Genomic DNA, 14722 nt, shown 5'->3' on the forward strand with positions numbered 1-14722 from the left:
ACTGAATGCATGTCTGTAAACAATGGCGAATTTTCTCAGTATCACCATGATTTGAATGGTCGAGCAAAGATTCGATACAAAGAGAAGATAGATACGTGTGGTTTTGACCCATATTATTTAAAAAAGTCTGATTTTTCTGAGAATTAGATGCTTCTACCGACCATTGAGTACTTAGATATCGCGTTCTATTTGGTTTGGCAGACTCTGTGGAGCAACAAATCTCAAATGAAGGCTTATAAGTCCATGGAAGCCTGTAACTTCTTTGTCTCTGGATGCGTAAATACCTTATTAATTAAACCAGTCAATGACGACAAAGCAGATGTACTTGCAAGGGTAAGTTAGGGCTTCTTTTGCATTTAGTTTACTTTTGTGTGTAAACAGGCGAAGTGTGAAATTTTGACAAGTCTCTACCTTTATGGCTCACAAATCACATTTCAATTTATTTCAGGTCAACCACTCTAAAATTATAACATTTTATAATGATAAAATTATAACAATGACCGAGTGACCCACAACAAGAGAATGCTCATTTTATACTGTAGCAAGATTCTAGCAACACGAAATAAAATTCTTCCATAATATTATCGAGAAAGCTTTTGGATCTCACCTGAGATAAAATGATGACTGCAAACACGAGCTGTTTTGGTTTTAGCCTCTGTTAGATCGGCCCTGCCGATGTTGTTCAGCCGTGCTCGTCTCCTCTCCGTACTGAGCCTCAGAGTTTCCTCGCCCTCTTTCCGAATCACGGACACAGTTCTAAAAAATTGGAATGTGCCACGGTCATGAGTGCTGTTGTGACTACAACAATATACAGCACAAAGAAATGGCATAGCTAAAAGAACGCTTAAAGCAGTGGAAAAACAAAGAGAGTTGCGCACGCATGACTATGTTTTGTATGGAATGTCGCTTGACCTCGCATTTGTATATCCACCAACATGGCCGACATCCGGGTTTCTACTTTACTTTAATGTCACTTGCAAGTCAAGGATTGTGCTTATTCTTCCAAAATAGTATTACTTGAACATACTATAAATATTTCAGTCTTATTTTGCCTCTGTCCCAACTTTTTTTTTTTGAGTGTGTTTCAGGCATCAAATTCTAACTTCATTTATATTTACAAAATACAGTTAAGTTGGTCAATAAAACTACTGAAAATCTTTTCCTTGTACTTTTGTCAGTTAAATAAAGGATCACGTGAATTAACAAATACCATATTTTTGTTTTTATTGCATTTTGGAAAATATCCCAACTTTTCTGGAAATGGGGTTGTAATAATAATAATAATAATAATATGGAAATTGTCCTTATTGAAATTTCACACCATTTCCTTTTCATTTTAATTTGACTGAGAACTGCTGTGAATTATAATGCCAGTATTTATATCTGCTTCTCAAAATCAGCTCAAATGGCTCAGGTTTCTAATTAGTAGAAATCTCAGTACAACATCTCAGAAAAAAACAAGGTGGTGGTGGTGGTGGGATGGGATGGGATGGGATGGGATGGGGTGGGGGCTCGTCTATATTGTTCTTGTGAAGTTTGGTTTTCTAGTACTGAAAGTAGTGAAGAGTTCACAACAAACAAACAGTACACATAAAATCATCAAATGAGTAATGTTATCTGTTAGCTGTTATTTCCTTCAGTGTGTTTTGTAAGATAAAATGCAATAACAATAGAGCTTATTAGTGCACACACACACACACACACACACACACACACACACACACACACACACACACTGGAAGCCATGTATGTTAAAATTATCTGAATACAGAGTCCATATGATAGCCCAAAGGCAGATCACACAGAGAATTTAATTTGATTGACGCATTTTTCTTCTGCACCTCTAATTCATTTGCTTCAAACATATAATTCAGACTTGACTTAAGCTTAAAAAAAAATTGTACAGAGTGTAAAGTCATGTAAAACATGGCATTTTGTCAGGGTTGTGCCCTGATCTCAGTGTGCAGCGGTAGACATACATAGTGTAGTAATGGCTAGTTTCCTCTGGTTCCCTGTGTCTGAGGGAATGACGAATGACTGTAAGTCATGTCCTTTCTCTCCCAGGGGCTGATATAGACTCTCATTGCACTGTCTGGGGAAGAGAATGCTTTTTAAACACAAACATAGGCACCACTCATCCTCCCCTCAATCACATGCCTTGCCTTGCCTTCCTTCATCCCCCATGCTTTGACTCGGTGCTCTCTCTAGATGTCATTATTCCTGTCATTATGCGCTCCTTTTGATGTGGGGCTTCTTGGCTCCCTTTAGCTTGCATTACTCCTGTTATCTTCAGCTCTCTACATCCCCCTGCCTCTGGAGAGCTCCACACCAGGGCTTCAATGCTAGAGGAATCTGATGGGATCATTCTACTTTGGACTTGAGATTATACTTGCAATCTTCCCTAAGTAAAATGGACAGCCCCCCCCACAAAAGTCCATTTGGTGCATGTGTCTGAATTACACCGCAACCCGATACCCCATGATGCATCAAGTGCAAAACGGCAATGGGATTTCCCATTCCTCTCATATTAAGTTAAAACATCACTCTGTATTATAAGATTACATACACTGTCGCAAGTTCACTTACATAAAATCACAGACAGTAATAGATTTATCTTTCGAGTGCAACACCACACTCAATCTCGCTGATAGCCCTCGCGCTGAGAAGTGTGATACCTGCTGTGTGCACTCTACAAAAACAAGCCAACATTTGTCCAGTGAAGAGTTGTGGATTGGACACTCACTCTTTCTCTCTCTCTCTCTCTCTCTCTCTCTCTCTCTCTCTCTCTCTCTCACACACACACACACACACACACACACACACACACACACACACACACACACAAACCACTGTGTGTTCATCCTGATTGCTGATGGCCATTTTTTACATCTATTTCTTTCACCACTTAATCTTTGATTGTGATGCTCTTCTATTGTTTGGGGATGACAAAAGCTGAATTTCTTCTTACTCAAACTCTACAGTAGAAAGTCGCTCATTTTCTAAAGCACCCCAACACTGAGGAGATTCGAAGTTGCAGTTGCTCATTACAGACCATTGAGCAGATGAATTACTCCTGATAGCACACTGGAAATAAACCCCTCTTTATCTGCCGTTTTCCAGTGACTGACATCCCTCATCACTCTTTTTTCCTTTTTAGGAATCAGAGAAAAAAGGCCTGATGGAGAAAATCCATATGGTTCAAGAAATTGTGCTCATTGTCCAAACCCTTGTTGGTGAGGTAGCATGCATCGGAGAAAGAGTAAAGAAGTAAGCGTTGAAGTTTTTGTGTGACCTTCAGTTACGGACTGTATGCACTTATACATTGCACGGCCATAAAAAGAAAGCACTTTACTCGAAACAGTATTTAAATGCCAGTGAAACCGTGTTTAAGCAGCTTTTTGAAAGACAGGTCTCTTTTCACACAAATCTAACAACTTTAAATAACTTGCGTTCCTGCCAGTGTAATCAGAAGTTTTGTATATTCATTACTAGTGATACATGTTCATGGATAATTATCGCTGTTCTCAAGTTGAGAATAAGGTGACATGTTTGTGAAAGCAGTCTGTAAGGGTTGCTAAGCTGCAGTTAAAGGTGCATACTGTAAACACTCTAAGATCACATGGTGTTCTTGTCCAAAGAATGACCAAGTTTCATATGCCGTCAAACAAAATTACCTTAAAATTGAAAATCAGCTAAATATACAGTGCAGCTTAATTTAAAAATAACCTGTAAATAGTTGAGTAAATATACACACGTGAAAGTAATAGATGGCTATGTGCAGATTAGGGACATCTACTTGTCGAAATTATCTAAAATGTAATCATTCATTTTTGGCAGCACTTTCAACTGGTCAGTGCCGTTCTTGTCCTTCCTGGCCTGCTGTGTCCTGCTCATTGCTACAGTTACACTCTACTGCATCCCTTTGCGCTATATTGTCTTGTTATGGGGTAAGTCAACGAGCATGCACTTCCAGCAGCGTGTCATGTAGTTCGGCTGTTATTCCATCTACGTTTTAGGAAATATTACCACATCACAGTTGCTTATGATTGCACCTGGCAGCTTAGTGACGGCTGACTAAAGGCATTATAACACTCATCCATTTTCACTGCGCTGCCTAGACTAGCAGATCAGAATTGGGAATTTGATCTACTGTTGCTTATTCGGCAGGGTAGGGGTGCGCAGATGTACTGATCTTAAATGAGGCTTTGTGTGTGCCCTCAAGGTACACTGCAAGGTAATATTACACATCTGTGATTGTACTGCACATACGACACATGTTGAAAGACAGAAACTCATAAAAACTTTAAAATTCATAAAATCATGTTGACAACATTGTGCCTTGAGTCAGTACAACGATGTAATAATTTTCCCTACTAAGCCATTTTCGTAGATATTGGTGATAATATATTGGTGATAAAAATATCATTTGTGGTCTGTACTTGCCAAAAAGGAAAACACTGCCAAATGTCGAAACTGGAGAGAATTGAACAATGTTAGATGAAAGATTAGTCATCTTACAAGAACACTAGTCGGATAGGGTTCAGGCTAAATAGCAACTATAGCAACATATATACTTTTATATTTAACATCCTGGAAATGGTACACATTTAGTGGCTGTTTTTGTTATGCATTTTTCTTCCCTTTCAGAAACAGTCACATGTCTTAGCATTAGTTTTTGATACATTCTGCTCTATCTATCTATCTATCTATCTATCTATCTATCTATCTATCTATCTATCTATCTATCTATCTATCTATCTATCTATCTATCTATCTATCTATCTATCTATCTATCTATCTATCTATCTATCTATTTTTGCAGGTATTAACAAATTTACAAAGAAGTTCCGCAACCCACATGCCATTGAAACCAATGAAATCCTGGATTTTCTCAGGAGACTACCATCTGATATTCAAAAGGTAAAAGTTCAGTTGCGCTACAATATCTAACAGGCTGTCCAAAATTGATATATGATGCACTGATATCTACTGCAAAGTAACATGACAATACATTACTTGCCATTAATCAGTTAATCATAGATCAGTCTATTACCTTTTATAACTGGTTGGCTAAAAATGATAAATACATTGCTCAATAAATTGGTTTGTATAGTCTGAAAACAACTATTGACAAAGAAGATAGATCGCATGATAGTGTTTATTTCAAAGTAAATCTAAATTAGCAGGTGGGTAGTAGCTAAAATGAACTAGATACTTACAGTATACTGTTTCTAACAGAATAACAGGTAGCAAAATCAGCAATTACCTTTTAATTGTTTTTTATAAACTCTCTTAGGTATTTACGGTCAGGTGAAGCTTGTTTTGCCAATCTTACTATATAATATGATTAAAAAATGTTAACACTTTTGACACTGCAATACTGTAAAATTATAACACAAGGAGGCTAGTTACTAATTATGGATCCTGTCATGGGAGACCAAGAGTTAAAATCCCAACAATGCTGCAGCCAGGAGCCAAGGGAGCAAATTTGGCTGTGCTCTCTGGGTGGGAGTGATGGCATACTGTCGCTTACAGTGACACTAGGCAGCCTGGGGCATCTGTGAGCTCATGTGTGCAGAAGATGGCAGATAGATGTTTCTTCCAAATGTGTTGTGCTGCACTGTGACACAGCATGAGCAGCAGTTTGAAAAGATGAGGTTGGCTGGCTTCACGTATCTCGGAGGAAGCACATGTTAGCCTTCACCCTCCTTTGTTGGTAGCTGTTGAGAGCTGGCTGGTGGGTGAGAATTGGCAGGTGAAAAATTTTTTTGGGAAAAAAAATCTAAACAGAGCACACGTCCAGAACAGTCATATTATTTTGGCGCAACCTCAAACAAAAGCATCTCCAACTCAGCTTCAAATTAATTTGTTCCTCTTCTTCAAGTTGACTTCTTTCTTCAGATTGTTGATATTTAAAAAAAATCCTGCTCAATGCTTTTTCTTTACTGGCTCATTGTTACCTGCACAAACTAGGCTGTATAGGCCATGTGGGTGTGTTGTAGACATATACAGTATACAGTGGGTGGAGGCTTGTTTCCATGCAGCTGAAGCTGATTCATGAACTGCACTTAAATCACAACTTATACTAGTGCATCTGAAAAAGGCCTTTTTTCATAATTGAATTCAAAATGGTAAACTTTCATATATTCTATATTCATTACACATAAAGTGAAGTATTTCAAGCCTTTTTTTGTTTTTGTCACACCCATGTGCATTGGCTGACTCTCACACATGCTCTGAATGGTGCACGCTACGAACTGACTCACGTGTGCGCACCGCTAATGACTCACACCAGCAGCGGATTTAAGGCGCAATCAGCGTGCATATATAAGGATGCCTAAGACTGACTCACTTTGCGAAATATTGAGTTGTTTGTGACACATTATCAAGCCTTGTTTCTGATTGTTCTCCTGGTTTCCTGATTCCTATTCCTTGTCTTTGATTCTGCTTTTGTCTGTGATAGTCTGTGCCACGCCTGACTTATTGCTTGTTTACCGTTCATGATTTATGCTGTTTTGGATGGTTTGCCTGATTGTCTTTTTCTTAATAAATATCTCCTGCACCTACATCCATCTCCACTACCCCTCCCTGACAGAATACTTCACTGCAACATAGATGTAGCAGATGCTAACCAGCACACCCCTCAACGCCATGCCTGGGTTTCCATGCCTCAACCCCTAACCAATGTTTTTCCAGCAGCGACTGGGGACAGACACCCCTGCACCCTGTGATGGAGTTGAATATTACCCCAAGGGGTTCATGTTCCAACCTGGAGGAGCCCAAGCCTCCAGAGCCATTCTGGGTCAGCTGCATGATTTAGTGGCTCACGGTACAAGCATGCCGATGGGCCAATTACCTTGTGAGAGTGGAACAACCATGCCTCTGTAGGTTGCAGTCTTTTCAGATAATGCTCTGGTACCTGTATGAGGCTTTAGAGAAGGAGGACCCCCATGAAATTTTTTTTGGGGGGCTACAATGTTAGAGGCCGGTGCAATGGCAACGGAGGAGACTGCCACTCCAGAGCTCCTTCCAAAGGCTGACGCAGCAGCAGCAGCAGCAGAGGAGGCTGTCGTTCCTGAGCTCCTCCCAAAGGCTGACACAGCAGCACCGGAAGAGGTCATTGCTCCAGAGCCAATTCCAGAACCAGTTCCAGAACCAATCCCACAGCCAGTCTCAGAGCCAGTGCCAGAACCAGAGCCAGTGACAACACCAGCCCCAGCACAAGGGCCAGGGCCAGCATCCAAACCAGATCCAGAGTCGGAGCCAGTGTCAGAGCTAATGCAAGCACCAGAGCAAGAGCCAGTGCCAGCACCAGTGCAAGAGCCAGAGCCAGTGCCTGAACCAGAGTCAGAGCCAGTGCCAGAACAAGAGCCAGAGCCAGTGCCCAAACCAGAGCCAGAATCGGAGCCAGGACCCGAGCCAGTGATGGAGCCAATACCCGAGCAAACACCAGTGCAGGAGCAAGGACCAGTGCCTGAGCCAGACCCAGCACCAGAGCCAGTTCCAGAACCGGCACCAGAGGCCAATGGGGCGGCCTCTGCCCCAGACTTCTTTGAAGACGTCATCGTCCCGCCACCGCCCAACTTTGAAGATGTTGTCATCCTGCTGCTGCCCGGCATTGAAGACGTCATTCTGTCACCAGGTCATGAGGATATCGCTGCTGCGCTGCCAGGTTTCGACAAGGACAAGAGTGGTGCTCAGACAGAACCCTGTCTGGAGCCCAAGTCCTGTCTAGAGCTCAAGCCCATGTCCGGTCAGGAGCCCAAGTCCTGTCCAGAGCTCGAGCCTATGTCCAATCCAGAGCCCAAGTCATGTCTAGATCTCAAGCCCATGTCCAGTCCAGAGTCGAAATCCTGTCCAGAGCCCATATCCAGGTCCTGCTCAGAACCCATGTCCAGTCCAGAGCCCAAGCCTGGTCCAGAGCCCAAGTCCAGCTTTTGTCCGGAGCCCGAGCCCAAACCCCCACCTGATCCAAGAAGCCGGTGCCGCATCAACCTAGAGCAGCGCATCGATGGCACAGCATCCAGTATCAGGCCCTCATCCCCGGGGACACTAAGGGATGTCCCCGGAGGGAGCTCTTGGGGGGGGGTCTGTAACACCCATGCACGTTGGCTGACTCTCACGCACACTCTGAACAATGCACACTATGAACTGACTCATGTGCGCATGCCGCTAATGACTCACACTGGCAGCGGATTAAGGCGCAGTCAGCGTGCATATATAAGGACGCCTAAGACTGACTCACTTTGTGAAGTATTGCGTTACTTGTGACACATTACTGAGCCTTGTTTCTAATTATTCTCCTAGTTTCCTGATTCTTGTTCCTCATCTTTGATTTTGCTTTTGTCTCTAATAGTCTGTTTGTGCCATGCCCAACCTATTGCCTACCATTCACGATTTATGCCTGCAGTTTTGGATTGTTTGCCTGATTTGTCTTTTTCTTCATAAATATCTTCTGCACCTACATCCATCTCCACCACCCCTCCCTGACAGTTTTAATTTTGATGATTATGGCTTATAGATCATAAAAATCAGAAATCTAGTATCTCAAATTATTAGAATATTTTGTAAGATCAATCAAAAAAAGATTACAATCCAGAAATGTCCAAATTCTGAAAAGTATGTTTATTTATACACTCAATACTTGGTTGGGGGTCCTTTACCATGAATTGCTGCATCAGTGCGAAATGGTATGGAGGCAATCAGCCTGTGGCACTGCTGAGGTGTTATTGAAGTCCAGGTTGCTTTGATAGCAGCCTTCAACTCGTTTGTATTTTGGGTCAAGTGTTTCTCATCTTCCTCTTGACAATACCCCACAGATCCTCTCTGGGGTTCAGGTCAGGCGAGTTGGCTGGCCAATCGAGCACAGTAATATCATGGTCAGCAAACCATTTGGTAGTAGTTTTGGCACTGTGGACAGGTGCTAAGTCCTGCTGGAAAAGGAAATTGGCATCTCCATGAAGCTTGTCAGCAGATAGAAGCATGAAGTGCTCTGAAATCTCCTGGTAGACATCTGTGTTGACTTTGGACTTGATAAAACACAGTGGACCAACACCAGCAGATGACATGGCACCCCAACTCATCACAGACTGTGGAAGCTTCACACTGGACTTCAAACACCTTGGATTCTGTGCCTCTCCACTCTTCCTCCAGACTCTCGGACCTTGATTTCCAAATGAAATGCAACATTTACTTTCATCTGAAAAGAGGACTTTGGACCACTGAGTAACAGTCCAGTTCTTTCTCTTCTTAACCCAGGTAAGACACTTCTGATGTTGTCTCTGGTTCAGGAGTGGTTTGATATTAGGAATGAGACAGTTGTAGCCCCTTTCCTGAAGATATCTGTGCGTGGTGGCTCCTGATGGACTGACACCAGCCTCAGTCCACTCCTTGTGAAGCTCTCCCAAGTTCTCAAATCAACTTTTCTTGAAAATCCTCTCAAGGCTGCGATCATCCCTGTTGCTTATGCACCTTTTCCAGCCAGCCTTTTCAGCAATGACCTGTGGATTTACCCTCCTTGTGGAGGGTGTCGATGATCGTCTTCTGGACAACTGTCAAGTCAGCAGTCTTCCTCTTGATTGTGGTTGCATGTCCTGAACTAGACTGAGAGATACACGCTATTTATACTGTTTTACTCAAGCTCGAAATGAAATATTCGAATATTTTGAGATTTTTTTTTTGCGCCATAGGCCATAATTATCAAAATTAAAATAAAAAAGTGCTTGAAACATTTTAGTTTACATGTTATTAGTCTAGAATATATTAAATTTTCCCTTGCTTAAATAACTGATGGAAAATATTGAACCTTGTCATGATATTCTAATTGTTTGAGATGCAATAGTATTGATGTTGTACAATAGTTTACGAATCAGACACAGATTTATTCATACATCTCATTCATTTGTTGATGAATAAGAGCCAGTGTGTCTTGATGGACTGACTCAATGGCCCTGATGGGGTCTGCTTTGATCTCTGTTCAGTGATGTCACTTCAGCCTGGTCCCATATTATGAGGTTTGTTTGTGTGTGATGAAAGTGGGGTGGTCTTGAAGTAATGAAGGGCTAAGTGAGCCATGTCATGCTCAATGCCCTATAGCCACCTTGAACAGATACATCACTCACAGTTACATCAGAGGGGTGAGGTTGTTCTAAAACAACTGTAAACCTAGCCTGAGTGAGGGAAGGATTTCCATGGTATGGACAGACAAATAATTCCAGGGTCTTTAAAGCTCATCTAAGAGGCATTATTTGATTTGGGCTTAACTTGGTAATAGAAATAGTATCCTTCTGTTTGCACTTAAGGGCACTGATCCAGGCTAAAACATTTCCGCTTTGATTCGGCCTTAACTACAGTGATCATTTTTAGCTCCCTGTGGAGAATAGCTGCACTGAGGTGCCAAAATAATGCAGTGGTAGGAGGAAGTCAGAGCAACACTGAGCTGCTGGTGTTAGCCAGAAAAGCTAGATTTTTTTCAGGTCATTGTTTTTTCCTGAAAAACACATATATGTTATTAAGATATTACATAAGATGGATGTGTGTGCTCTCCATGGACTTATGCACTAGTATTGAGGAATGCATGCAAATTTCCAAATGTCTGTCTCAAAAACAACATGAATCACCCAAATTAATGATATATTACAAAAGCTCAGTTTGAATCCTCTGTCTGTTTTTGGAAGTTACTTGGTAATTAGTGCCTGTGCAGTTTTTCAAATCCGAAGCCCCAAAACTGGACTTCTTACGGCAGCTCGTCTGTCCTGAAACAAGAAGCATCTGTCAGTTCTGAGGCCGGTTTCATGTTCTGATTCAGCCACCATTATCTTTGTTCTCTCTCTCTCCATCTCTACATTTTCTAATCTGGGCAGGTAATTAGTATGCGCTCAGCTACCTTACAGTTACAGTACCAGGTAATTGTTGGGGGAAAATAAACATGAAAACTTCTTTGACTTGTATTAGTTCTATGAGCTGAATTTGACTTCCTTTTTTCTGTTTATTGTTGCATTTTATGTATTTTAAGTAGCATTTTAATTTCCTCTGTGGATTTGGACATAACTCTTTTTTCCCCCTCATATGTGTCAAGTGTCAAGTATAAGAATAAGTGCCCTCAGCTATATATACTGTATGTTTTAATGTATTTTGAAAGCAATCCTAGATCTATTTCTTACAATGAAGAAATAGCTGTGCAGGAAGCCATATGTAGGCGCATAATCAAATAAAACACCTTATACAAAATTTGTACAGCATCTGAAAATAGCTACCTATACTGTAACTTAAACATCATGTCTGTAGCAAAGTCTCTCAGCATTTTTACAAAGTTTCTATTACTAAACACTTATTTTGAGAAATACAATTCCAATATGTAGTCGTGAGAGAAATAAGTTGCACTTATTCTCATTATGACTATTAGCACAGACAGTGAGGTCAGGCTTGAGGAAGGTGTGTAAACTGTAGTCTTGTTAGTAGGATTGCTCCTTTTTTAAGGCTGGTGTGTACTTTTACTGTTTACTGAAGAATTTTTTAATAAGTTATCTTAACAATTTATTGCCCCAGCAGCCTCAAGAGTAACCGTGTATTGCCACAGAACAGTGCCATCTTGTAAAGTGCTGATCTGCCTGGTTATCAATTTAGTATTAAGTGTCTGTCATAATCTACTTAACTATTCTTACCTTTTGTAAGCATAGTGTTCTCGTTTAAACACACGTTAATAGTTCACTGCTTGTAATCATTACTTGGGGCCAGCCTGTGTGGTGTGTGTTGGTGTACAAGTATGCAATCAATTTACATACTCATTCCTGTGTCCCACTGGCCCCTATACATGGTTTCTAATATCAGCACTCGTGGGAGTGGCCCTGTCTCATTTCTTGATAAGTTAACTATTGCAGTAAGCTAGTCTTATGAACTTTGCAGGGACATAATACCACTGATGCATGTAACAATAGTTTCTAATTTTTAACTTAGGATGATGGTAAACTGGATCTGGCAGACATTTCTTTTAAACTAAATTTAAAGATGTGAATGATTAGTAACATTGTGTGGGTCTGTAGCGAAACCCTATGGAGAAATCTTTGACACAGGCTCTGGAGCGATACTAAAAGGAGGCGGAGGGGCAAAGGTTGTAGTTCAAGATGCCTGCAATAAAAGGGAAAATGTAAGTTGCGTCTTCAGCAAGACCAGGAGAAGCTCACGATCAAGAGAAGCGCAGCCCAGACATGCATTCCTGCCTACGAGCTTCTATAATTAGTCTTGTGGAGAAAGTTTCCTTGAAAGGACAGAACTCGTAACTTGCCAGCTCCTAGTGACCTGGGATAGCAGGGCTACTCGACTGCTACACATCTGCATCCAATATAGTTTGGCTTGGGATGTTTTGGGGTGGTGTGTGTGTGTGTGTAGGGGGGGATTTTATATGCTGCTGCATTGGTGAGGAACCATTCACTTTTCAAATTCTTCCTTGGTGTGATTAATCCCCTCTGCTCCTGTGTTTTAAAAAATGATTCATTACAGGCACGCCCGCTGCGCTTTTCCCCTGCAAGCAACTCTTCTCAGGGGAGCCATTAGTGTGCGTCGGCCTGAGCTCAGATTACCTGCCTCCCACCAAAGTGCTATTTGTTTTTACAGGTGCAGTATAGTGAGCTGAGAGTGGCCGGCATCCAGAGCGCACAGAATAAGAAGAAGCGCTAGTGCTCATGCAAGTTGTTCCGGATGAAAGGGCAAGACACTGGTTGAAAGTGGTCCCCTCCCTTCCTGTAGAATCAAGTGGAGCCCCCACCCACCAGACTTATCTCCTGTGGGGAGGCTGCTCAGCCTCTCTCAAATGGCAGTGTGTGTGTACAGTATATATGTGTGTGTGTGATAGAACATTATGTCACTCAGTGATTTGCAGACCAGCACGTTGGGATGTAATTAACGGAGCATGATCAGAATAAACAAGGTAAAAGCAATGTATCCCTGGCCCTGCAGTCATAATGCAAAACACAACAAGCAATTAATAAATTAATGAATACAATAGTATTATAAATTAATAAGTGACACAAAATGTTCTGGTGGCGTATTATTAATTTGAGGGTGACATGATTTATTTTTCAATAAAAGGAAATTAGGCTGTACGCAGCAAACGCTGTTGATGGAAAATGCAGCAATATCAGAAATAGTGATGTAAACAGTAAAATGGAAGAATGCAAATATGACCTTTTGGAAAATGTGTTAATTAACGTGTATGGATTAAATTATTTGTCGCAATAGTTTTCATCCTATATATTTCATTAAAAAAGTTACACTGATAAAGGTATAAAGCCAACTAATGGGTTGACTTCTGGAGTATGTTATTTTTCACTGCTCACATCCTCAATACTACCATTAACTGTGAAGGATGTTATCCGTGTGTAAACACAGTGGCGTGCGGTGAGGCCGTGTGATTATCCAGCATAGCCCTGCTTTACTGGAGGACTCTGGCCATGGCAGAACCACGCTTGCATCAACACATCAAAGACCTGCATGTGTCCAGAGCAGCGGGCTAATGCACTGCTTTTGTTGTTCTATCACAATAACAAGGTCCAGATGAGAGAACTCATCTCTCTCTGTCTCACACACACACACACACACACACACACACACACACAGACACAGAGAGAGACAGAGAGAGAGTGAATGCTCTCCATTGCCTGCACTTAGTCTCTCCCATTTTCATTAAAATCAGCTCCAGTGCCTAATGGCTCTCTAGCAGACCCATCAGTGTGTAGTGTTGCTCTCTGTGATGGAGCCCCAAGTACAGTAAATGGAGCTTCTCTGCCTCATCAACTTATTTATTCATATTATATACACATTCCCTTTCTTTCCTCTATCAGAGGGCCTTTTACATAAAAAAAGCAAAATTTTCAAAGTGTTGCAGCTTTAATCGAGCCGTGGTCAGAATTCATATGATTATTTTTATTGAATGATCATCATTACATTAATTACTATTATGAGCTCTCTTCGTGGGATGTGAATTAAGAAATTTTGGCATGGATTTCAATTCCTATACATCATTGGAGGAATATCTGGTTTGGCTTTCAGGAAATTGGGAAAAAAAAGAGAAACTTAAGTCATTCTCTATTTCCCCTGTATATAGCCTTGTAAATAATTAAGCAGACTGCTTTGTAAAAATAGCCATGCTAGCACACGCACTGGAAAGTTTGTTCCAAATGGAGCACTGAATATTTCCCCCAACTCCTTTCTCTCTTCCACAGTTTGCTTTCTGGTGAAAGAGCATCACTCGGTGCAGCATGAAGAGTTTGATTGGCCTCGGGGGAGCCGTCAGAGCCCTAGGCTATCTCTCTCGCTCTCTTTTTGACAGTCTGATAGAGACATCACAGTACTCTCCTAGGAGCTGCCACCAGGGGTCCATTTCAGAGTGAGGGGGAGTGGAGGTGAGCTGAGAGGAATCCCCCCCCAATACACACACCACAGAGAGAGAGAGAGAGATTCACTAAAACACACCCGATCATCTGACTGAAATAGGTGCTTACAGAAAACCACTAGACACTAGGTTGGGAAAAACTTGAAAGGATGGTTTTAAGTGCACGCGAAGTGTTTTGGCTGTAGATGTGGTTTCTTTAAAATGTGACAATGTTGATAATAAAGTGAAATGCATCCGCTTATAGTTCCAATACAATAAGTATCAAAGAAGGACCATGGTTATCAGTCAAAAGTGTCATTATATTGGATTCACACACACATGTTGTATTATAAA

The 14722-nt window shown here is 41.4% G+C and overlaps 1 protein-coding gene across 3 annotated transcripts in view; it reads left to right on the forward strand.

The window, feature by feature from the left end:
- The window catches only part of mctp2a (multiple C2 domains, transmembrane 2a), a 90058-nt gene extending 76763 nt beyond the window's left edge, over positions 1-13295 (forward strand). For all 3 annotated transcript variants that reach the window (XM_060923972.1, XM_060923971.1, XM_060923978.1), the window contains 4 exons: positions 3158-3267; positions 3838-3947; positions 4823-4920; positions 12613-13295. In XM_060923972.1, the coding sequence (XP_060779955.1) occupies positions 3158-3267; positions 3838-3947; positions 4823-4920; positions 12613-12675 (381 nt within the window). In that variant the 3' untranslated portion in view covers positions 12676-13295. The remainder of the gene's footprint in view (positions 1-3157; positions 3268-3837; positions 3948-4822; positions 4921-12612) is intronic.
- Positions 13296-14722: the final 1427 nt, after the last annotated feature.

Source organism: Neoarius graeffei, chromosome 6 (assembly GCF_027579695.1).
Source record: "Neoarius graeffei isolate fNeoGra1 chromosome 6, fNeoGra1.pri, whole genome shotgun sequence".
In the NCBI taxonomy this organism is placed as follows: domain Eukaryota; kingdom Metazoa; phylum Chordata; class Actinopteri; order Siluriformes; family Ariidae; genus Neoarius; species Neoarius graeffei.